The 25599-nt window shown below is 37.8% G+C and overlaps 4 protein-coding genes across 4 annotated transcripts in view; 1 reads left to right on the top strand and 3 right to left on the bottom strand.

The window, feature by feature from the left end:
- Positions 1-14939, bottom strand: part of LOC126174912 (RISC-loading complex subunit tarbp2-like) — a 136996-nt gene extending 122057 nt beyond the window's left edge. The window contains exons 1-3 of the mRNA XM_049921350.1: positions 14366-14939; positions 5179-5237; positions 1563-1695 (exon numbers count right to left, since the gene is read on the bottom strand). Coding sequence (XP_049777307.1) covers positions 1563-1695; positions 5179-5236 — 191 coding nt within the window. The 5' untranslated portion in view covers position 5237; positions 14366-14939. The remainder of the gene's footprint in view (positions 1-1562; positions 1696-5178; positions 5238-14365) is intronic.
- Positions 14940-16127: 1188 nt separating this feature from the next.
- Positions 16128-18769, top strand: LOC126176251 (uncharacterized). The gene is made up of 4 exons (XM_049923396.1): positions 16128-16624; positions 16721-17038; positions 17149-17604; positions 17691-18769. Exons 1-4 carry the CDS (start codon positions 16264-16266, stop codon positions 18767-18769), a joined length of 2214 nt encoding a protein of 737 aa, XP_049779353.1. The 5' UTR covers positions 16128-16263.
- A 3234-nt stretch (positions 18770-22003) lies between these two features.
- On the bottom strand, positions 22004-23101 carry LOC126176250 (uncharacterized). Its single transcript, XM_049923395.1, has one exon. The coding sequence runs from the start codon at positions 23099-23101 to the stop codon at positions 22004-22006; it is 1098 nt and encodes a 365-aa protein (XP_049779352.1).
- A 35-nt stretch (positions 23102-23136) lies between these two features.
- On the bottom strand, positions 23137-24712 carry LOC126176249 (uncharacterized). Its single transcript, XM_049923394.1, has 3 exons — positions 24156-24712; positions 23742-24059; positions 23137-23624 (listed from the first exon to the last, which is right to left on the bottom strand). Exons 1-3 carry the CDS (start codon positions 24514-24516, stop codon positions 23137-23139), a joined length of 1167 nt encoding a protein of 388 aa, XP_049779351.1. The 5' UTR covers positions 24517-24712.
- Positions 24713-25599: the final 887 nt, after the last annotated feature.

The raw sequence follows: 25599 nt of genomic DNA, 5'->3' as shown, positions 1-25599 counted from the left end.
AGACTGTTCCAATGTCAGGCTACTGAAAATGCAGAACACATTCCCAAGAACATCCCAGACATGTTCCCAAAGGAAGGGGAAAAAGAATAACAAGAGGCTAGACATGCAGCATGGAAGGGGAAAGGTGCTATAAAAGCTTGGGCCCCATGGTAGCCAAGCATGAACCCACCTAAGGGTGACAAGCCCCTTGGGGGGCCAAAGGAAAAGTCACAAAGCATTAAGTCAGGTGACTAGGGTGAGGGAGGGGCAAAGGAACAGAGCCTCATCATCTTCACCAATACACCCAATCCAGGGATGCAGAAGGTAGTCATTCAAGTAGCAACAAACATTTATGCTCCAATGGAGGATGGGTAAGGGGGGTGCATCTGGTTGAAAGATTTAATTCTCGGAATCAGCAGTTAGTTGTGGTTTTGTAGCAATGTACGAGGTACCTGTGACAGACACTTCCAAAGAAGAAAAATAGCCTATGCAGCTTTGTCCACAACACTGCACAGGTAACTTTAACCTTCAGCACATCTCAATACGCGCAACAATTTCATGAGGATTATCAGTACCACACTCTCATATTTGCTGATTAATTGTTACAGATAAATGGAAGGTTGCTTCAGCTCTGAGATGAAATATTGATCCTGTAGCTTTGTCGCCATTTTGTCAAGGTAATGACAACTGGTGGACACAAAGTAAACTCCATGACTTTATGGTCTATTCAAGCATCAATCATATTTGTGTATGTGATATTTTGTAAAATACAGAACTTTGAAAATGAATGACTTACTTATAGAAACACTGTATTTAGGTGGCCTGTATTAGCTGCCTCATCTGTACTTGTTTTACATAATTTAAAGCTGGTTAACTTTACTGAGTCGGCTAATGCAACATCTGGGGAGTTGTTACTGGAAAACAGATTTTCCTTCTGCATGATATTAGTCTTGTCAAATATGTACTTGCATATCCACTTCGGTAAGATATATCTCATGAACAGTTTGAATTGTACAAAGAGAAGGTAGAAAACAAAATTTGTGTACTTAAAACTCAAAAACTGGGAAGTAGATCAGGAAAAGACATTCATATGTTTAAGGTACCCTTTACTTTAAGAACTGCTGTTCATTTTTCTGGTAATATGGAGATGGAGGAAAAAAGTGTAAAGTGTAGTTGATAATGTCTTCAGCTACAGTAATTCTTGTTAATCTCTTTTTTGGCTTCCAATGCTCTAGACCTCTGCACTCCCATTGCCCAATTTTTTCCCCTCATTTTGTGAAGTTGTCGACACATTTCATATCTGGCCTTTGTTTGACTTTTGTATTTCATTAACTTTAGTATTTTAAATTTCATCTTCCACACTATGTCAACTTCCAGTTTTACTACACATTGCGTCCCTCTCCATTGCATCCGTATCTTCAAACTATGTTGTGAGTGAGACCTCGATTCCATTTTCTTCCTATGTAAATGTTGCACCTTCACTTTCTTATTTTCCCAACAGCTACAGCAAAAATCACTCCCCACAATGATTGCTGTTTCCTAAGTATTTAGATCATGTTGGCTTCTACGTTCATTACACTTACCCGAAGTGTGTTGAGTTCATATCCACTGATAGCATCTCACCAGATGGAGAAACAGGCGAATGACTGAGCATTTCTTTAACTTTTTTAAGGACATTCTCTCTTGCTTCTTCCTCTGTTGCCCCTTCTCCTGACACTAAATAAAGAAATAAGGAATAGTTTAATAAATAGCATACTATGTAAGTAGAAGTAATAACAACTAGTTACAAAAAATATTATGACATAAGTACACCTTGAAAGAATGTTAAGAGTATTATCACAGACACACACAGAGCCAGTAAAAAATGAACTTTGTGGTGAAACACACAACTGATGTATTCCATTACGAAAAAGAGGAACTGAAGTTTTCCATGGTATCTAGTAGGAATCATGGGATAAGGCCAGATCTGAGAGAATAAAGGGAATTAGAGAACGCCTAGAACCAAAAATTGTAAAACACTATCTTTCTAAGGGTTGTCAGATTTTCCCGTCACTAGATACAAGGTCAAACTAAGAACAATCCTAGACAATTGTCACGTTAAAGCAAAGATCTAAGTGGTTACGGAAGGAAGGGACTTTGGGGACTTTTCAAAACATTAAGTAACCTCTAGTAAACACTCCAATATTAAAACATCCCGTAATGAATGCAGCATTTAAATTAGCTACAGATGCTTCTGAACACGGTATAACATGAGAACTATTTTCAAGGTGAATGGTATCCTGAGATAGGCAAACATAAAACCATTGCATTCCGAGTAAAAGTTCAAATAAACATGATCTCAACTATACTGCAACTGAAAAAGAACTGCCGGCTATTGTATGCAGCATACAAAAATTTCAATTGTTGATTTGGTGCTCTGAAATAACCATAGATACGGATCATTAAACGTTAGCATTCCTTGTGGAAAGTAGGTTATCGCATAGCCAATTAACACGATGGGTATTGTTTCCTTAGGGATACCATTTGGTATCCCTAAGGAAACAATAGTGTACATAAAGGGTTTACAAAATCAAGTGCTGGATGCATTGTCACAACTGTCATTTTGCATGAACAAAATAACTAGAACAGGAGGACCAGCCATTATTTTATCAATACATTTTCTACCTCTAAGTTATACCAATGATTGAGTGTGGAGGTTAGCCTTAAGGATAAAAGAAGACGTGAAGGCAGATGAATATTTTAGAGGTAAGCTACATTATGGAAATTAACAAAAGGTACAGAAAATGATTTAATATGCTTTATCCATAAAGGATATTTACATTTTGGAATACATAAGAGATTTCAACATATAAATAAACTTTTATTATTTCAAAAATTTAAGCAGAAGAGTGTTAAGAACATGGCATGTTGGTCAAACAGTTTAAGAAGATAACATGAATGTATCACATAAACTGTACATTATAATACTGAAGGCTTTACACGATTTAACTCGGAAATACGAAAGGATGTGAGTTTTAAGGGAGAGGGTAAGGAGTTATTTCAATCCCGGGAGTGGAAAGACTTACCTTAAAGGACAGGTATACGCACACGCGCGCGCGCGCGCACACACACACACACACACACACACACACACACACACACACACACACACACACACACACACACACGCGCGAATGTTCTGTAGTGCAGTGGACAAGATGGCGGTCCAATGCACTACAGAACTGTTTGTCATCATGTTTCCAAGTTACTGCTATGTTAGTGACAATTTGTGAACAGTGACCAAGAGAGCCACAGAAATGGAAACACCTCAACACATCACAACGAGACTGCCACGCCAGAAGAACGAAGATAACCACAGCATTTACGAAAAGACTATGTAACATCAGTAATACTTTATTGTAAAGTTGTTTTTGTAATGCCATTTAGCCTGAAGATGAGGTATAGCCCTCGAAACATGTCGCTAAATAAATAAGTAATACAATAGTTGACAAAGTTTGTGACTGGTAGCAGTAATTTAAAAAAATCCTTTACATATTTCTTGAGACAGTCACAGTCAAAAAATAGTCAAAATGGCTTCAAATTCACATTGTGGTAACTACAACCTGTTTTCACACGTAAAGCTGAGAGATGTTACAAGTAATCCACAGTAGCAGACAAAAACATACTGGCATAGACAGTATTTTTTTGTGTGGTAAGCTAAAGGATCATTTGTATCGTGATCTAAAATACATTTGAGTGATACATTTGAGTGATGTCACATAAACGGGGAGCAGGAGGTGGAGGACGGGGGCAGGGGAGTAAAGGAAGGAAGCAAACATTATTCATAAAGGGGACTGTGATACGGTAACAGCTCAGTGAAAATGAAATAGTGCAACATTCATGTTGAGCTGCAGTAGATGGAATTAGTGTTGTCACCAGTAAGAGTGTTGTGTGCTATTAACTTGTTTAACAAATCAGAAGTGAAATTAGTCTAAAAGACGCACAATGTCTCTGATAAGAGTGTGCTAATGCATAAAGGATTTGTTAAAGTATAATACAATTGTAATAGTTATGTATAAATTATGTCTTTTAGTGTAATGTGGAAGAATTTAAGAGTTATTAGGTGGAGGAGTCTTTCCCTATCAATATGGAGAACATTAAATATACTGTAAGAGCAAACTTGAAATTATTCTCAATAGAATTTGAGAAGAAACTGTGGTGTGACGTGCTGTACATTCATAATAACATGTTACACTTCTTCCTCTCAAGCCAATGGAAGCTGTTCATGTAAAAACGTTGTCTGTAAAGTATTTAAGTAAACTTTGGTGCTGTTTTGGAGGCGCAGAACAAGAGGTACTGCTGACAATCAACACCCGAAAACAGTTGAAAGAAGCTTAAGAGAAATTTCATTCCATTCTATTCTGCTGTATTTTATTCTGTTCTAAGAACCTATTTGGAGGTGGCAATCTGTTCTATCGATTCACAAGAGTCTGTACACCCACTGTGGTAAATGTTGATATATATTGGAGATGAAATACAGCAAACAGTTACTGGAAGATGTTTACATCATTTAGTAGCTTGAAAAGTTCAAAGCTCTCTTCCAGCCCTCAATCCCCTGTGGATGAAGAAGATAGCAAGAATTGGTGGCACTGCTTAGCAGGTCCACTAAATCAAGAAACTTGAATTAAGGTGACCGTAAAAGAAAATAATTAAGGTATATCATGGATAGTATCAGAGTGACATGTCTTCTTGGCTCAGTCCAGCTGCAGACAGTGATGCTACATCCCATGACAATGAACAAAGCTTAATTGAATACTCCCAAAGGACAAATACATGAAAAACACAGAAGCAAACAACAGATACAAATAAATGTGTCAGTTGTGTAAATAAATGCAATGAAGTACCAAAATGCAGTATCCCATGTTAATATTGTTCTCTACATGTTGAAAAGTGAATATTTCATATTTTCATGCTATGCTTGTACTAGAGTGCCAATGATCTTTACAGACTGTCGCTCTCCCTCTGCAGCTACCTCAAAAAAACAAAACACCTCCTTTCTACAATTTTCACATGTTAATGTCATATTAATTCAAGCTAAGGCAGAATAAAAGCACTATTTGCATCAGAATATAATCCACCAGTTTTAAGCTATGATGTTTAAACCGAATTTCATTACCTACACAGCATTAATACATATTTTTATTTGATAAATACACTTACCCGTGGTACCATTCACATTTAGCCTACAGACTTTCTGGGCTGCCCTAGCAGCATTCATCCTGCAACAAAAAACATACTTCATCAAAAAAAATTGTGGTACTTTGAATGAAATTTATAAGTAAACATTAGAACTTCAATATCCAGTTGGTGCCTACGTAGCTCAAGAGGTACAGAATAATACCACAAGAGGTCACCAGCACTCAAACACATCACTCGCCAGGTGCCTTCCAGTACCAAGCGGCAATCTCCAGATGGCACTTGCTAATCAGGACTATCTGCTGCTGCCGCACCATGTTCACCGTGCATATCAAATCTATCGGCCAATAGTGTTGCTAGTGCCTTTGAGAGCACTGTCAACCACGGGCTACTTCATTTCTAAGAAATACAGGCACAGATGTTCTCAACAGGCACAAAAGACAATGCACACCTGACACTCATTCAATTCCCGATATTCATTTACAGAGCTCAGTCCCCATCACACAGTTACTAAGTACATTCAGTTATAGATTACAATTCAGTTACAGATTACAGTTTCAGCAGTTCCATTCCAAAGCTACTACTGTTCCCGTTCTTCTACAGACAGTTTTTAAGTCCTTACGGCGACTATTGTTCCGACATAGCAGTTGCTACTGATGAAGCAATATGAGCAGTTAACTATAAGTGTCTGAAAGTTATTTTCTGTCCAAGTAACTATTAAAAACTGCCAGAGACAGCAAAGTTATTTGGACCTTGAATTTTATCAGGAATGGGATATCAGATGCCACACAGCAAACTACATTTACTGTAAAATATCCACATTAATAAATGATTTATGCTTTCAAATCGTGTTGCCATGTTTATGTTCTAGCACCACCGTGTCACAGCATTGTGTGTTTCAATTTTGATAGTGCGCATATACTGCCACATTGCAGAGAATAGGAGTAACTTAATTTTCTGCTACCGTGAAAGTTGGGACTGAATTGAGAGCAACATTCAATTACAACACCACAACACTAGTCAACAGATGCATATCTTACTAACAGTTTGAAAATCAAACAACGGAAAATCCAGGACGGACTGTAACAATATTATGAAAGGAAAGTTGCTACTCAACATATAGTGGAGATGCTAAGTCACAGATGGGCACAACAAAAAGACTGTCACAAGTAAGCTCTCAGCTAACAAGGGCTTCATTCACACACACACACACACACACACACACACACACACACACACACACACACACACACACACACAAAAAACTGCAGTCTCTGGCATCAAGCCAAGCTACGTTTCCACGCACGTGTGTGTGTGTGTGTGTGTGTGTGTGTGTGTGTGTGTGTGTGTGTGTGTGTGTGGCATCTATTTTCGTTTCGACGAAGGCCTTGCTAGCTGAAAGCTTATTTGTGAATGTCTTTTTGTTGTGCCTATTTGCCTCCCAGCATCTCCACTATGTAGTGAGTGACAACTTTCCTTTCATAGTATTGTAATAGTTTGAAAAAGTTATTAGTGCAAGGGTTGAAATTTAACTGTTTCTGGCAGGTTTTAATGTTGAGACCAACACAAACAATTAGAGAAGCACCTGATACACATGTATTTTTTGATTATTTGCTCATCTTTTCTGGGATTTTGGCACTGCCTTATAGTTTAAGGTAGAAAGTTGACATTTTTGGGCACTTTTACAGGGTTTTCACTCCTTTGAAGTTATTCTTTGTAAATATAAAAGTTAATAATTTCAGATAAAAATATGCAAGTATAAGTTACTTTGGTGTCTACCTAAAATTTCCAAATTTACATTACTTAAAATTTGGCTCTTTTCTTAAAACTATACAATACACCATCATCATCATCATCATCATCATCATCATCGTCGTCGTCGTCGTCATCCCTTTGCAAAGAAACTCGATTTCTTGTAGCAACACAAGTATCTGCTGGATGATTAAGAAGGGGAAAGAGACTGAAGTCTCATGAAGCTATTGCAGCTATTAAATTTAAGAAGAGAGCTTAAACCATCCCATTACCATCTAGCATGACAAACTGTATCTGCAATAAGAGCAGCTCAAGCAGCAATGAAGAACAGTATGGATGTGGGAGGAAATCAGTCAAAAGCCGAGCCAATAATGTTCATAATGAAATTCACCCATTCCCAAAGTCTGTCATGGTGTCAAGATAGAGCCAGTTGTGTGTATTATGCATGCATCTGGCAGTTTATAGAAGGTGGTTGTAGCTACTGTCTGCCACAGGAAGAGGAGTGGTGCCGACCAACTACCCTTACACAGTGATGCTCCATATCTGTGCTCTGTGCTTCACAGCAAGTATTTACAAAAGTGTACATAATAGAGAGACGGACAGGTGATTCTGCACAGAATTGGAGAGGAAAGGAATAAGTGGAAAACACTGATAAGAAGAAGGGACAGGATGATAGGACATCTGTCAAGACATGAGAGAATGACTTCCATGGTACTAGAGGGAGCTGTATACAGGGCAAAAACTGTAGAGGAAGACAGAGATTGGAATACATCCAGCAAATAATTGAGGACATAGGTTGAAAGTGCTACTCAGAGATGAAGGGGTTGCTCAGGAGAGGAAATCGTGATGGGCCAAATCAAACTAGTCAGAAGACTGATGACAAAAAAAGTCCAAGAGTTTGCGAAAACTAAACACAAACATACACACAAAATTCTAGCTTTCGCAACCAACGGTTGCCTCGTCAGGAAAGAGGGAAGGAGAAGGAAAGACAAAAGGATATGGGTTTTAAGGGAGAGGGTAAGGAGTCATTCCAATCCCGGAAGCGGAAAGACTTACCTTAGGGGGAAAAAAGGACAGGTATACACTTGCACACACACACACACACACATATCCATCCACACATACACAGACACAAGCAATATATATATATATATTTGTAATAAAGTGAACACACACAAGGAAAAACAACCATGACCACTGCTCCTCACTGGACACTTTTTAATTATTACTACCAGTTTACATTCTTCACTTCCAACCATGAAGAGTCCTCATATCAGGGATTAAACAGATTTACTTCGCATCTTGATTGCATCAATTTCTAAAATGACCAGTTTTGATTTAACAAGAACCGTCCTTAGATTTGATTGTATTAGTCATAAGAGTAGCCCCTGATTGTTCAGTTGCAAGAGTAACACAACCAAATAGCAAATTTTACCTGCCTTTTAGCATGTAAATTATGCTGATAGTTGGATGGGTTACTCTTGTAACTGACACAATCTGATCTGAGGATGGTTCATGTTCAACTGAAACTGGCGATCTCAAAAAATTAATACAATCAAGATGGATAACACATCTGTTTTGAGTGACTGCCTGCTTTATCTCCATGGTCATAATGTCACAATGATTCAACCAATCACTTTCATAACCCATAATAGAACTAATCCAAGTTTTTTCTGTTAATTTCCTGGGTAGTTCACAATTATGTATCCACATATCCTGGTAAAGACTCGACTCCATGGCACTTTTACAGGAAATACAGAAGCGTCCGATCTTACCCGTCGTCTTTGACCCATGACGTCACAAATATGGCGGAAACGACCATAAACGACAATTCCAATATGGCGGATATAAAAACATCGCATACGTATCATAAACACTGAAATACACAGGTTTCACAAAAAGCCTAATGACTCTAACGGGACAAGCGTGGGAAATTGGGGGTTTTTGGGTGGGGAGAAACTAAATATACATAAATGTAGCCACCGACCGCCATACAACACCACGCAAAATGACGAAAAAAATCGACATCACAAAACTGACCAAATACCAAAAAACACATTCTTATCCGGAATCAGACACTTCCCTTGACCTATATAGATCTACAGTAACTCCCGATCCCATAAATTGGGATCGAACACTTCCCTTGACCTATATAGCTCAACAGAACCTCCCGATCACATCCCCCAATACAAAACTCAAAAAACACCACAAACCATAGCAAACAAACACTTCCCTTAAACCTACATGCATCTACAACAGCTCCCGATCCCATAAATTAGGATCGAACACTTCCCTTGACCTATATAGCTCAACAGAATCTCCCGATCCCATCCACCAATACAAAAATCAAAAAACACCACAAACCATAGCAAACAAACATAGCTGTAGAAATTTGATCAGCTCTAACGGTGTCTCGCCCATCATTGCCCTCAACCGAGCACTATTCATGCGGTCTTTCATATCCATTCCTGAACAAAAAACCACAACCGAATACACTCAATAACAAACTCACCCGACGTACAGCAATTATCATTACATTAACCATCACACAAAACCGTTAACTCACTAATACAAATTCCGCTTCAAAACCACGAACACAGCACTCACCACTGAGCAACAGCAAACTGGCCCCAACACACCAAACAAACGAAAACCATGAACACACCACCAGAGGGCACAACAAACACCAACACGACATCTACAAACACGCCACAATCACAAACCAAACTCCGCGCCGTAATGACGTCACACACCACAACACGCTTACGTCACTGGTCAAAGCCGACGAGTAAGATCGGAGGTTTCTGTTGACCCCTTTTACATATGTCATCTTTTAAGAGTACTAAAGGGAAAAAAAAATATCTTGATACTGTGGCTGAAGAACATAAGCATTCGTGTAATAGAGCATTACAAAGCACCAGACAGAATGCATGCTTACTACTAAAGAATCTTGCTGCACCTGGAAATGCCAAATCTAAAAGCAGGATTGAAACAATAGCTGATACAGAAGACAAATAAGAAATACTTTAGGGTCAACAGAAGCGTCTGATCCCGCGCGTCGGCTTTGACCCGTGACGTAAGGGTGTTGTCGTGTGTGACGTCATGACGGCGCGGAGTTTGGTTTGAGTGTGGCTGTCTCCAGTTCTGTTTTATCTTATTTTGTTTACTTTTCTGATCTGTTCGTTCTATCTCGTGAGATTTTTTTTTTTAATTTAAAAACACTTATTACTTCTTTTAATTATCTGTTTCCTCCAATTTCTGTTTTAGTTTATTATATTTATCTTTCTGATCTGTTCGTTCTATCCCGTGAGATTTTTTTTTAAAAAAAGACAAAAAACACTAATCAGCTACTGAAGCATCTTTATCTTCTATGGGTTGCAGGGGTTACGACCCCTGGGGAGGTGGGTGGGTATTCATGCATGGCTGTCTTCACTTACACGTTGTAGCTACGCAAGGCGTCTAAATTTGTTTATATTTAGTTTTCCCCCCCCACCCAAAACACCCCATTTCCCGCGCTTGTCCCGTTAGTGTCATTAGGCCTCTTGTGGAAAGTGAGTGTGTTTGTTTTTGTTTCCGCCATATTTGTGACGTCATGGGTCAAAGCAGACGGGCGGGATCGGATGCTTCCGTATTTCGATACTTTATGCTGAAAAAAGGGCACGGGTACATCCCAGCAGATCAAAAGTGGCACAACTCCTGAAAATGTCAATAGCTTTCGCAGAACCATAACTTCACATCTAAAAGCTTGAAACAAAGGGGCTTAATAACAGTTTCGAAGTTAAGGGTTGACTTCTAGCCGAGACATAGAATAATGGAAAACCTATAAGGCCCAAAAATATTGCAATAAAGTATTTTTTTATTCTGGAGAACAGTAAATATTCCTGTGACATGGACTCTTCTGTAACAAAGAGGCACCATGAGCAACTAAGTGTCAAAAGATCACATACAGTTCAAAATGTTACTACCATATTTATAAGCAGTGCCAAAATGCCATGCCTGAGAATTAGACATGTTGAGTTGTTGTTGTTGTTGTTGTTTATAGTAAAACTGAATCCAGGTGTGTGTGTGTGGGGGGGGGGGGGGGGCGCACACATGCTTGTTATCAGGACAAGAAGCTGAGAAGATATTAAAATGTTCAGTCCAAATACTGAAATGCAACCCTTTGAATTGGTGAAATTTTGAGAAAAAATTTCTCACAAGCTCTGCCAAAAACCACTGTACAGAAATCAGAGATATGATATACAATATCAAAGGAAACTGATGCATCTTCACATCATCTCCATTCACCAAAACAATCATCTCCCTCTTATGCACAAGTGGGCCACAGCTCATTGGAAGAAAAGATTCAGACTAACAATTCAAAGACACTAGGCTCCCACACAGATGAATTTTTATGGACAAATTTTTACCAAGCAAGAATGACCAAATTGTCTTTTTTCTATACCAGGGTACATACTAGCAACTTGTTTCTGTATAAATACATAAAAATGGAGGTACCGTAATTTTAATCAAACAAGGTATAAAATATAAATCTATTAATAAGTTTCATCATCAATGCAGAAAGCGACTGAGCTGGCATTCACTGAAGTCTGTGAGGCAAATACAGCTGTAGCATGTATTTATCACTCCCCAAATGGAAATTTTGAGTCATTCCTAAATAAGCTGGAGTACGTGCAGGTATGTTTAACTTAAAAAGGGACAGAACAACGATAGAATCACAAAAACTGCTGTCATTGCCCTGGATTAGATATTTGTGAAAACAAGCTGTACCGCAAAATTTATAAAGTACAAAACTTACTGATCATGAAGCTAAAGATTTCACTTCTCCAAAAGTACTTGCTGCCCACCCAGAACTACAGAAGAACTGTAACAGCACGACGTTTCAACACGTAATATAGAAACACTAACTTCCCTATTACCAGGAGAAAGGTGGGAAGAAGTTATACAAACAGATGATATCAACAAAAAGTTTGAGAAATTCTCTAGCTTCTCCAGAGATTACTTTGTAATTGCATTCCCCATCATAAGGCAAGTAATAAGAGGCACAATTCCAAAAGCAAAGAGATGGACAACAACAGATATCTAAATCTCAAACGCGAGGAAGAGATAATTGCTTAGGTACAGGAAAAACCGTAACTCACGCCCCATTCTCAAAAACTATATTCAGAAACACATTTCAATGCGCAAAAGTTCTGTACCATGCAAAAAAAATGGCCAATGGTAAGTTCATAACAGAGTTAGCAAATAAAAACCAAGCAATATGGAAAGTAATAAAGAAGAAAGCAAACATCACTGAACAATGAGAACAACAGTGTAACTGATCCCAACACATCGCAAACCTTTTCAGGTGTTATTATGCAGACATTTAGTAATCAGTGACAAAACAGATACCAGGAAGAAACAGAAACCAAAGTGTAGTCTTGTTCCACTTCAATCTATGTTTGCAGAACAACTCCAGATGAAATCAACTGAGTTGCATCAGCTCTTAGGAAAATTTCATCAGGAATTGATAGTATTCCAGAATGCATCATAAAGCAATGTATTACAAACATTTCACTTCAGACGTAGTCAATTCAGCTTTTCAGACAGGCACATTTCCAGAAGCCAGCTTCAGTTGCCAGATACTGCAGTCTCCCGTGTGTGTGTGTGTGTGTGTGTGTGTGTGTGTGTGTGTGTGTGTGTGTGTGTGTGTGTGTGTGATATTCAGCATGGATTCAAGAAAAATAAATCAACACTCAGTGCCATCTATGACTTTATACACCATGCCTTGCAAACAATGGACAAAACACCAAGAGCCACTGGCATTTTTTTTTTAGGCTTAAGTAAAGCCTTTGACATCCCAGACCGCAACACACTGTTGGGGCTCCAAGTATATGGCATTAGAGGCACTGCTCTAAATTGGTTCACATAATACCTGACAAACACAAAACAGAAAAAAAAGGGGGGGGGGGGGGGGGTGTCCCCTCAGGGACTGATTCTTGGGCCAAGCCTCTTTCTCTTGCATATAACTATTTAGACCTCAACAGTGGATCACAAACAAATCTTTTGCACATGACACAAGCATCCTTATAACAGGGAACACCTTAAGTCAGCTACAACAGTAGTAAATAAAACAACAGTACAGTTAAACAGATGGTTTCTGGGGAATAAACTATTGATAAACACAAAAAATACAACTCCAAAATTTCTGTTTAAAAGGTGATGCATGCAACACCAGTGTGAAACTCCAACAAAACTTAAATAATCTCTGGAAACAAAGTTGTTAAGCATACAGCTTCAAAATAACATTAAACAGCATACACAAACAAAATAAATGGAACACAAAATAAAAATATGTTTTAGTCTGTGATTACTGTCATAGCAAGTTTTAGCACTGTCTGAATTGCTTACTTCGCTCAATTCCATAGCATCCTACTGAAAAGAATTGTAAACTCGTCAGTCCTCCCATTTCCCTGAACGTACGTACTAGAAATCAGTACGTTAGAAAGAATTTAAAAGACATACATGAATTTAAAAGACATACATGAATTTAAAAGACATACATGAATTTAAAAGACATACATGAATTTAAAAGACATACATGAATTTAAAAGACATACATGAATTTAAAAGACATACATGAATTTAAAAGACATACATGAATTTAAAAGACATACATGAATTTAAAAGACATACATGAATTTAAAAGACATACATGAATTTAAAAAACATAAATGAAAAGTTTAATATCCATGACAAAGATACAACACATAAGGGAAAGCTTTCTGGCCAGTCAGTGAGGACATCTTCCTACAAAACTTCCACAATAAATAGAAGATTACAAATTTACAGCAGTCTTCCACATAACGTCAAAATCATATCATCATTCACACATTTGTATAACCTCTAGGGCATTCTTAAATGGGTCATTGCCTCTATTCAGTAGCGGAATTTTCAGAAAATTTGAAAGACACGAGACTTAAAACAAAACAAAGCAGCTATTACAATTAGAGCAAGCTCATTTATGGCTAAAACTACATTTTATGTACACTGAAATGATACTGTATTTTTACTGTGTTGTCACACTGTTTTGTTTTGTGTTTGCTCTGTGTCCCACAATCTGGAAAGATTTTAGGATGATTGATTGATTGAATGAATGAAAGACTGAATGAATCAATAAACAAACAAATTATGACTGTGTTCATAATAAAACACTAACGTTAGCAGTAAACTTACGAAAAACTGAGAAACAACCTTGCAGACACATTTTTTCCAATGACCTAAAATATATAGGAAGGTATGTTAATCACGGCAACCTTGTCAACAACTGTCTGTATAGAATGTAGAAAATATTAAATTTATAAAGCTCACCGGCAATTTTCATTGAAAGCTTCGCACTCCTTTTCTTCTTCCCAACAAAATCATTCTTTAAAGACTATAAATCTTAAATTACAAATTGTTACTTTCGCAGGACACGTACCTGCACTTGCGGCGTTACCCTTTATATTTCAATACTGCTACTACAGTCCTTTAATTTGAAGAACAGGAATTTCACATACTTTGGTCAGCTGCGCGAACTAATACTTCTGTCCATCAGCTGTGTTGTCTTCTGCTGTCACTACCAATTTACGACACTCACAAAACACAAACAAATGTTTTTCAGGAAATGATTAATTTTTACACGTGCACCCTATTACGGATACTAATAGAGCAGAATCGGAACACGAAAGGACATGTCCGACCTCACTACCAGGAATTTCTGTCTAGCCCCCCAACAAATAATCCGGACTTTCCTCAACTAACGATAAAGTTCCAGAGATCAACGATGATTCACAACAACCACGGGACCGATAGCAAACAGAACTTCGTAAACCCCCTTGATTCATTACCAACATATAATAATCTTTCCCTACAGTATTACATTCACCTCCTAATTGATAAACACCGTTTTGTGAGATTACTATGTGAAGCAATGAAATAAATTCTCAAACTAACAACAGAAATTAGAAGCGGTTTGTCTTGTCTTGTGTCACACAAGATATAAAGGCTGCTGACATCATCACTTTTTCGCCAATCAGCCTGTATCATCTGCACAAGTTCTTAATTTTTTTTTTTTTTTTTTTTTTTTTTTTTTTTTTTTTTTTTTAGGAACGTTACATACAGACCACCGCCGTCCCCATGGAGGTATACCTCCATGGCCGTACCTGTGCAGTAGACTTCGCCACTGTTTCTATGTTTCGATACAGTGTATCGATAGCTGGAACTGTTTCAGTGTTTCGGAACGGCTATGGTTCACTGTTTCGAAACAGTGGTGTTTCATTCCGCCCCTGTCTCGGATCTCGAGCCAGACACAGAAACTGTATCGTTGTTTCAAAATAAGACTGTTTCAGTCCACCTGTGCCTGGAACGGACTAATTGTATCGAAACAGTGATGTTTCATTCCGTTCTGTTTCGGACGAGATTCGGGCTCGGCACAGGTACTGAAACACAACATACCACTTCATGAAACACTTTCAAGAGTGTCGAAATCTTTTGACAAGCAATAGCATGAAGCTTAAGATATCCGAAAATAAAGCTTCGTTTCTAGCTGACTGTCCTATTCCGAAATGGCGTAACATCTGCTTTATAAACACTAACCAAACACTAAAACAACGCCTACTATTCACATTCAAAATAATAAATATGTGAAATCATTGAGTTAAATTACACTTTTTTTATAACATACACGTCTCTGTTTATGTACAGTAATCATATTAAGAGACGCAAGTAAGACTACAACATTTAAAATAAAAAAAGGCGTAGAGTGACAGTTATAAGACATGTACATAAATTTGATGTAGGTATAATTGCAAGCAATCTGTTTGACATATCACTGATAGTGTAATGGTGAACGGGAAGCATCGTAAATTTATAGTAACTCAAAAATTTTTTTCTGTTATATTTTGATATTTATTCGAATTATTTGGCGTTATTTGTGAGTCTATAGTCACTGTGTCTATTATCCACAATGATTCCTTTTGTGTGCATTGAAATTAGCAGGATGGGTATATTAGCCATACTAATGGAATGTGGGAATCCCAGTAGCATATCTGTTGTTTCTGCAGTTTGCTCCCACCTCTTCGACCATAGATACTAGTAGACTGGCCTTGCTGTGCAGGGGAGTGTCTCTCGACAGTACGCACTTGGCTTTTTGACGTTTACTGACCGGAAGTTGGTTTCACGTGACGAGGCATCCTATTCGAAGACGCCATTCATGTTGATGTTTGCCTTGTGCTCCATTTAACTGCTTTCGTTGTTTGTTGCTGCTTCTTGTTATTTCGTTGCTGCTGTTCCATTTTGTTATTGTTTCTTGTTATTGTTTAGTTTGTTTTAGTAAACATGAGTGATTCCCAAGAAACGCTCTATAAGTGTGAGGAATGCAGTTCAGAGTTTAAAATGCGAAAGAACCTCTACGCCCATATGAGGAAAGTTCATGAACTTGATATCCATGTGTCTAAAAAAGGAAAAGGCAGTGAATTGTGTCCCCAGTGCGGAATTGCATTTATGAGATGCAGTTCATTAAAACGTCATCAAATAACTGTGCATGGCATGAAGTCGGAGGAAAACAGTCGGAAATGCCGCATTATTTGCCCACAGTGCTCTCTCTCGTTTCTCACCTATGACACACTGAGAACACATATTCAAGAGAACCATGACGTTAGTTTTGAGTGCCAGGAGATAGAATTTGGTTGTCTTGCAGGTTTGTTTTTTATATTTATTGTGTTAGTCACGTTTTAGTAAATTTTGTTGATCCCAAGTACATAACTTAAAAATACTGCCTTAACATTGTTTTCAGACTTTGAAGAGTGGAAAATTTCTTACGAAAAAGTAAACCATGTTCGTTATGTAATGAATTGTTCGGAGCAGGAGCGACTAGAAAAACGTGTTCGATATTACCACTGCCATCGCTCTTTCAATTTCAATTCTAAAGGAACAGGTGCCAGGTGTGTCAAAAGTATGGGCACGAATAAAATAGGCAGTACTTGTCCATCCAACATGCAAGTGACAATAACAGAGGACAAATGCTGCTTAAAATTTTTTCCAAAACATATGGGACACACCCAAGATGTTGGAAGAACATTTCTGCATAGGAACGAGAGGGCAGAATTGGCAGGTAAAATGGATTATGTTACACTTATGTACATGAAATTATCAAATTTATTTGTGTGACGTAGGGTCTATCAATGTGCTTCATTTTTATTTCCTTTTTTTTTCTTTTTTCAGGGCGGCTGTCACAGGGTGTTCCTGTTGGACGAGTTTTACAAGATGTCCTAAGTGCACCAATCGCTGCAAGTGTGGAGAGAATCCATCTCCTTGAGAAAAAAGATTTGCATAATATAAAAAGGGATTTTGATATTGGTTATGCAACGAAGAAGCATGAAAATGATGCAGTGAGTGTGAAATTGTGGGTTGAAGAAATGAAGAGACAAAGTGACAACCCAGTACTGTATTTCAAGCAGCAAAAACAAGTGGATCCTAATTTTCAAGATGAAGACTTCATTCTTATTATAATGACAGACTTTCAGGCCGAACAACTTCTAAAGTATGGAGAAGATAAAATATGTGTGGATGGCACTCATGGCATGACTGCATATGATTTTCAACTTTTTACTATTGTTGTTGTTGATAGATTGGTGCTGGAATGCCAGTTGCATTTTGTTTTTCAAATAGGGGAGACATGTGCTTACTGTCTTTTTATTTCAAATGTGTGAGAGAAAGGGTGGGCACTGTAAAGACCAATGTGTTTATGTCTGACGATGCACCAGCATTTTATAATGCATGGTCAGCAGTAATGGGACCTGTGCCAAACCAGTTGCTGTGTTCTTGGCATATACAACGGAACTGGTCTCAGAATTTAAGGAGAATTTCTGAGGGTAGTGAGAAAAAATCAGCAGTGTTTAGTTCACTAAAGCGACTTCAGACGGAACTGGATATAGATGTTTTTAGTTGTAGTCTGGAGAAAGTGGTGGAAAACCTATTGAATGATCCGGATACTGCAGAATTTGGCAGGTACTTTCTTAAGATGTACTGTCAGCGAGTGGAAAAGTGGGCGTATTGTTTTAGGCACCGATTGGGCATCAATACAAACAATTACTTGGAGTCCCTACATAAAGTTATTAAATACAGCTATCTAGAAGGGAAAAAGTGCAGAAGGCTGGATAAGTCATTAAATGCTTTGTTATGTTTAGTGAGAGACAAAGTATATGAGGGCTTAGTGAAGCTCTCAAAACGTAAACAGTGCTCTAGGGCGTCAAGAGTGAAAGCAAGCCACAACGATAGCTCAGCTATAACAAATGGGATGATTTTATGCAGGGGTGAAGGGTTGTGGGAAGTGCTTTCTTCCACTGGTTGTGAAGTGTATGTTGTTGTAAAAAATTCAGAACTGACATGCGAAAGAAAATGTTCACTTAAGTGTAACACCTGCAACATATGTGTGCATTCGTATAAATGCAGCTGTTTAGACAACATTTTAAATTTTAACATATGTAAGCATATACATGCATGTGCCAAATCATTGTCTGGTGCTGTCCAGGAGAGTGAACAGTGTTCCTTGCCCTCTAGTGCAGACAATGAATATGTGTCAGCATTGCTTTCTGGCAATTCAGAAAAATCTGCTGACACATTTGAACAGGATGTGATGTCTCACTGTGAAACTATAGTTGCACTCAGCAAAGGAACACAGTGTGGACAGGAGACTAAGGCCAAAGTATTGAAGGATCTGAAGAAGATCATTGGCAATCTTAATAAAGATTTTTCTTTCTCACAAGAAAACACAGTAAATGTGAATGCCAAGATTGAATCTCAGGCTAGATTTTTTTCCACAAAGCGGAGAAGGATTTTGTGAGGGGTGATTAAGTTTATAAAATATATATATATATATATATATATATATATATATATATATATATATATATATATATTAGGAAAAAAGTAGTTTGCCACTCACTGTAAAGGTGACATGTTGAGTTGCAGACAGACACAATGTAAAGAATGTTACACATTTAGTTTTTGGCCAAAGCCTTCTCCAGAAAACAAAACACAAACAGATTAACACTAGCAAGCACACATGACCAATATCTCCCACTGCAGATAGTGGAGATGTGTGCAGGGAGTGTGCTTGCGTGTGTAAATCTTTTTGTGTTTTCTTTTCTGAAGAAGTCTTTGGCTAAAAGCTAAATGTGTAACAGTCTTTACATTGTGCCTGTTTGCAACTCAACATGTCACCTTTACAGTGAATAGCAAACTATCCTTTTCCTAATATTGTTAATGCACATAAAGGTGGTCTTGTACATTATGGCAATTTGTGTGTGTGTGTGTGTGTGTGTGTGTGTGTGTGTGTGTGTGTGTGTGTGAGAGAGAGAGAGAGAGAGAGAGAGAGATTCCATGTAGTTGAAGGTGAATAAAAATTTAAATTTACTTGTGCATTTTTTGATTTTTATTAATCATGGTATACTAAAATAATGCTGTCCCACCATCTTGGCTCATTCAAACTGTATTCTATAATTAAGTGATATCTAATTGTGTAAATAAAACTGAATTGCACAATGAAACGTTATAATTGGTCTGTATCAGTGTTTGGTCAAGGATTTGAGTTAACAAAGAAAGTAATTGAATTTGTCATGATTTTACTACTGTGTTTGAGCACAAAAATCAAGGATTTAGTGTCACACTACAGCAAGTCTTAGTTTCTATGTAAAAGAAAACTGGCTGAAATTCTCAAAAGTGCTTAAATGTCATGTCTGTTATGACAAAATACTTTACCACACACAGAGTTTGCCTGTGTTGCGACATTTTTTGGTCTTCTGTGGATAGCTATAATCAAATTTGGTTTTGATGGTCTGAAATAACTCTTTAAATGCATTAATCACAGCCATTTCTTGTAGTCCCACCTGTGAGTCTACTGCAGATTGCGCTGTTTGAAAAGAGTTTAATGTTTCCTTGTTAATGATCCTTTTTGTGAATACATAATTAGAATGCTAGGAAACAGGTGGTTGAGTATTAGTTCTCTTTGTATAAAGTCCCATGACTAGTGCTCTGTTGCCAGACGTCATTGGGTCAACTAAAGTCATCTCATAGTCCCATGTATTTAGATTTGGGATAACAGTGTCAAGGCAGGCATCACCTCTGGTTGGTAAATGACATGCTACAAATAGTCCATAAATTGTTAATAGATTCATAAATTTTCCTCCTTAGAACTCTCCTTGCAAAAGCGTACATTGAAATGAACACCCAGTGCAATTTCTGATTTCAAGTGCATAAAATAGCACAGCCAAGATTCTATTTAGATGAGAAAATTTTCAAAGTTGCCATCTGGGGAATGGTATACTAAACAACAATTATTATAATAAAATTTAATAAGTCCAAAGCAGCCAACTCAAAATCTAGGTCCACACAGTAGCTTTTTAAATCAATTTCTTTAACACTAGATTTTCTGTTGGTATATTTAGATACACCACCGAAGGAAGCAGGTGTTCTGCACCATGCACTTATTGAATTTAGGCATTCAATTCAGTCATACTACCCTGCTTCTTGCGCTGATAACCAATGTTTACACACACAGTAAAATTGGCTTCACTTCTATAAAAAGTGATAACACATTAAGTTTAGTTCTAAGATACAGGCATTATGGGAGTAACATTCTGAGCAGTATGTGACCCGTTTACACTTAATTCTTCTTTCTGTTTGTCACAGAAAAGATTATTTCACAGGAATATTGGCGGGAATAAAAAAAAACGATACATCACAATATTTTTGGGCCATGTTGCATCAACAGGACTGGAACTATGCTATGGCTACTTAAAAGCCGCTTTTCGTCGTCCAAAATATTAAAAATACTTCATATTCGCCGGTTTGGTCCCCCTACATGTGAATGCGAAATAAACCGAGGTAGCAGACTTATGAGCAGTATAGCCTTGTGTTAACCTTTTAACCACATTTATTTTCCATATTTTACGCACATTTCGTTATAACAACTAAGATCCACAGAAAGAAAGGGGAAAAAAAAACTGACACTAATCGGCAGAATATTTCGGCGAATCTGTACGCACATATATCAATTACGTAAATTTCAGTATGGGCCTACTGCGGAACGTTTACACTATTCTGTTTATTGAACATGAAGGACTAAAACATAAGATGGAAATTACTTCGTGCTTAACTAATTCCTTCAGTATTCACGTGTGCAACTCAGTGATCTCCATACACTGATGCAACTGCACTGCACGAAAACCGTCCTCGCAGCAAAGTGTTTACTGAAGGGACAGTCACGTGACTTCCGGCATCCAAACGTCAAAACAGCCAAGTGCGTACTGTCGGGAGACATTCCCGCCACACCAGCCCTATAGCTTCTGCACAGCAGGGAATGTCTCCCGACAGTACGCACTTGGCTGTCGGGAGACATTCCCTGCTGTGCAGAAGCTATAGGGCTGGTGTGGCGGGAATGTCTCCCGACAGTACGCATTATTTTAGTATACCATGATTAATAAAAATCAAAAAATGCACAAGTAAATTTAAATTTTTATTCACCTTCAACTACATGGAATCTCTCTCTCTCTCTCTCTCTCTCTCTCTCACACACACACACACACACACACACACACACACACACACACACACACACACAAATTGCCATAATGTACAAGACCACCTTTATGTGCATTAACAATATTAGGAAAAGGATAGTTTGCTATTCACTGTAAAGGTGACATGTTGAGTTGCAAACAGGCACAATGTAAAGACTGTTACACATTTAGCTTTTAGCCAAAGACTTCTTCAGAAAAGAAAACACAAAAAGATTTACACACGCAAGCACACTCCCTGCACACATCTCCACTATCTGCAGTGGGAGATATTGGTCATGTGTGCTTGCTAGTGTTAATCTGTTTGTGTTTTGTTTTCTGGAGAAGGCTTTGGCCAAAAACTAAATGTGTAACATTCTTTACATTGTGTCTGTCTGCAACTCAACATGTCACCTTTACAGTGAGTGGCAAACTACTTTTTTCCTAATATATATATATATATATATATATATATATATATATATATATATATATATATATTTTATAAACTTAATCACCCCTCACAAAATCCTTCTCCGCTTTGTGGAAAAAAATCTAGCCTGAGATTCAATCTTGGCATTCACATTTACTGTGTTTTCTTGTGAGAAAGAAAAATCTTTATTAAGATTGCCAATGATCTTCTTCAGATCCTTCAATACTTTGGCCTTAGTCTCCTGTCCACACTGTGTTCCTTTGCTGAGTGCAACTATAGTTTCACAGTGAGACATCACATCCTGTTCAAATGTGTCAGCAGATTTTTCTGAATTGCCAGAAAGCAATGCTGACACATATTCATTGTCTGCACTAGAGGGCAAGGAACACTGTTCACTCTCCTGGACAGCACCAGACAATGATTTGGCACATGCATGTATATGCTTACATATGTTAAAATTTAAAATGTTGTCTAAACAGCTGCATTTATACGAATGCACACATATGTTGCAGGTGTTACACTTAAGTGAACATTTTCTTTCGCATGTCAGTTCTGAATTTTTTACAACAACATACACTTCACAACCAGTGGAAGAAAGCACTTCCCACAACCCTTCACCCCTGCATAAAATCATCCCATTTGTTATAGCTGAGCTATCGTTGTGGCTTGCTTTCACTCTTGACGCCCTAGAGCACTGTTTACGTTTTGAGAGCTTCACTAAGCCCTCATATACTTTGTCTCTCACTAAACATAACAAAGCATTTAATGACTTATCCAGCCTTCTGCACTTTTTCCCTTCTAGATAGCTGTATTTAATAACTTTATGTAGGGACTCCAAGTAATTGTTTGTATTGATGCCCAATCGGTGCCTAAAACAATACGCCCACTTTTCCACTCGCTGACAGTACATCTTAAGAAAGTACCTGCCAAATTCTGCAGTATCCGGATCATTCAATAGGTTTTCCACCACTTTCTCCAGACTACAACTAAAAACATCTATATCCAGTTCCGTCTGAAGTCGCTTTAGTGAACTAAACACTGCTGATTTTTTCTCACTACCCTCAGAAATTCTCCTTAAATTCTGAGACCAGTTCCGTTGTATATGCCAAGAACACAGCAACTGGTTTGGCACAGGTCCCATTACTGCTGACCATGCATTATAAAATGCTGGTGCATCGTCAGACATAAACACATTGGTCTTTACAGTGCCCACCCTTTCTCTCACACATTTGAAATAAAAAGACAGTAAGCACATGTCTCCCCTATTTGAAAAACAAAATGCAACTGGCATTCCAGCACCAATCTATCAACAACAACAATAGTAAAAAGTTGAAAATCATATGCAGTCATGCCATGAGTGCCATCCACACATATTTTATCTTCTCCATACTTTAGAAGTTGTTCGGCCTGAAAGTCTGTCATTATAATAAGAATGAAGTCTTCATCTTGAAAATTAGGATCCACTTGTTTTTGCTGCTTGAAATACAGTACTGGGTTGTCACTTTGTCTCTTCATTTCTTCAACCCACAATTTCACACTCACTGCATCATTTTCATGCTTCTTCGTTGCATAACCAATATCAAAATCCCTTTTTATATTATGCAAATCTTTTTTCTCAAGGAGATGGATTCTCTCCACACTTGCAGCGATTGGTGCACTTAGGACATCTTGTAAAACTCGTCCAACAGGAACACCCTGTGACAGCCGCCCTGAAAAAAGAAAAAAAAAAAGGAAATAAAAATGAAGCACATTGATAGACCCTACGTCTGTTCACACAAATAAATTTGATAATTTCATGTACATAAGTGTAACATAATCCATTTTACCTGCCAATTCTGCCCTCTCGTTCCTATGCAGAAATGTTCTTCCAACATCTTGGGTGTGTCCCATATGTTTTGGAAAAAATTTTAAGCAGCATTTGTCCTCTGTTATTGTCACTTGCATGTTGGATGGACAAGTACTGCCTATTTTATTCGTGCCCATACTTTTGACACACCTGGCACCTGTTCCTTTAGAATTGAAATTGAAAGAGCGATGGCAGTGGTAATATCGAACACGTTTTTCTAGTCGCTCCTGCTCCGAACAATTCATTACATAACGAACATGGTTTACTTTTTCGTAAGAAATTTTCCACTCTTCAAAGTCTGAAAACAATGTTAAGGCAGTATTTTTAAGTTATGTACTTGGGATCAACAAAATTTACTAAAACGTGACTAACACAATAAATATAAAAAACAAACCTGCAAGACAACCAAATTCTATCTCCTGGCACTCAAAACTAACGTCATGGTTCTCTTGAATATGTCTTCTCAGTGTGTCATAGGTGAGAAACGAGAGAGAGCACTGTGGGCAAATAATGCGGCATTTCCGACTGTTTTCCTCCGACTTCATGCCATGCACAGTTATTTGATGACGTTTTAATGAACTGCATCTCATAAATGCAATTCCGCACTGGGGACACAATTCACTGCCTTTTCCTTTTTTAGACACATGGATATCAAGTTCATGAACTTTCCTCATATGGGCGTAGAGGTTCTTTCGCATTTTAAACTCTGAACTGCATTCCTCACACTTATAGAGCGTTTCTTGGGAATCACTCATGTTTACTAAAACAAACTAAACAATAACAAGAAACAATAACAAAATGGAACAGCAGCAACGAAATAACAAGAAGCAGCAACAAACAACGAAAGCAGTTAAATGGAGCACAAGGCAAACATCAACATGAATGGCGTCTTCGAATAGGATGCCTCGTCACGTGAAACCAACTTCCGGTCAGTAAACGTCAAAACAGCCAAGTGCGTACTGTCGGGAGACACTCCCCTGGTGTGGCTCCAACATAAACCACGTGACTGTTGGCAAATCAGCGGTCTGTCATCCTATGTTTGTATCGTATTTTACCCACATTTCTCAGTTGACTGCCAAACGCTTCCAACAAAAATTACTTTTTTATTTGCGAAAAATTATGTCAGAACTACATTTGACCTGGATTTGTTCATAGTACCATTTATAAAATCTAACAAATACATCGAACGCCCCTCTGGTGGCCAGCGGGACGAAATTACTATAAACTAAGTAAAATGTCGTTAAAATTCTTTTAAACGGTAAGAGTGGGCTCGTGTCAAAACTTCTAACATTTGATTCGCCGCGTTTTGAGCTCTAGTCACTTATAAAAGAAAATGGGATATGGGAATTACGTCAACTATAGGTGCCAAAATTGTCGGCTTTAGGAGCAGGTCTATTTTAGGATATCAATTTTAGGTGCACTCTAAAGGTTAAGTTCCTACTATTTTTACAAAAGTTTAAACTATCAGTTTAAAAAAAATGACATTTTAGATGGAAGGTGAGACTTTGAAGTTTCAGAAAATAATTTTGGAGCCTACATTTATTTAATAGTATCAGAAGGTAGAAAAAAATTCTCTTCATGTGTCGACTATAGGTGCTCTTACCTTATTATAATTTCACTTGTATATACAAAAAGGCGCGTATGTGCAGATGGCTTAAAGTTTTTCCATTTCAGGGCCTGTATCCAAAGCAGCCTTCGGTTTTCATCCTTAGGGAACCTATGAGTAGGAACGAGAAACAGTTATACTTACTTCCGTAACCGAATTATCACAGATACTTTCGAAAATGGAATATGAGTCTGACTTCACAGGCATCACTTTTAACACTTTAATTTACGTG

The sequence above is a fragment of the Schistocerca cancellata genome, chromosome 3, assembly GCF_023864275.1.
Source record: "Schistocerca cancellata isolate TAMUIC-IGC-003103 chromosome 3, iqSchCanc2.1, whole genome shotgun sequence".
Lineage (NCBI taxonomy): Eukaryota > Metazoa > Arthropoda > Insecta > Orthoptera > Acrididae > Schistocerca > Schistocerca cancellata.
This window is presented reverse-complemented; position numbering and strand designations above follow the sequence as displayed.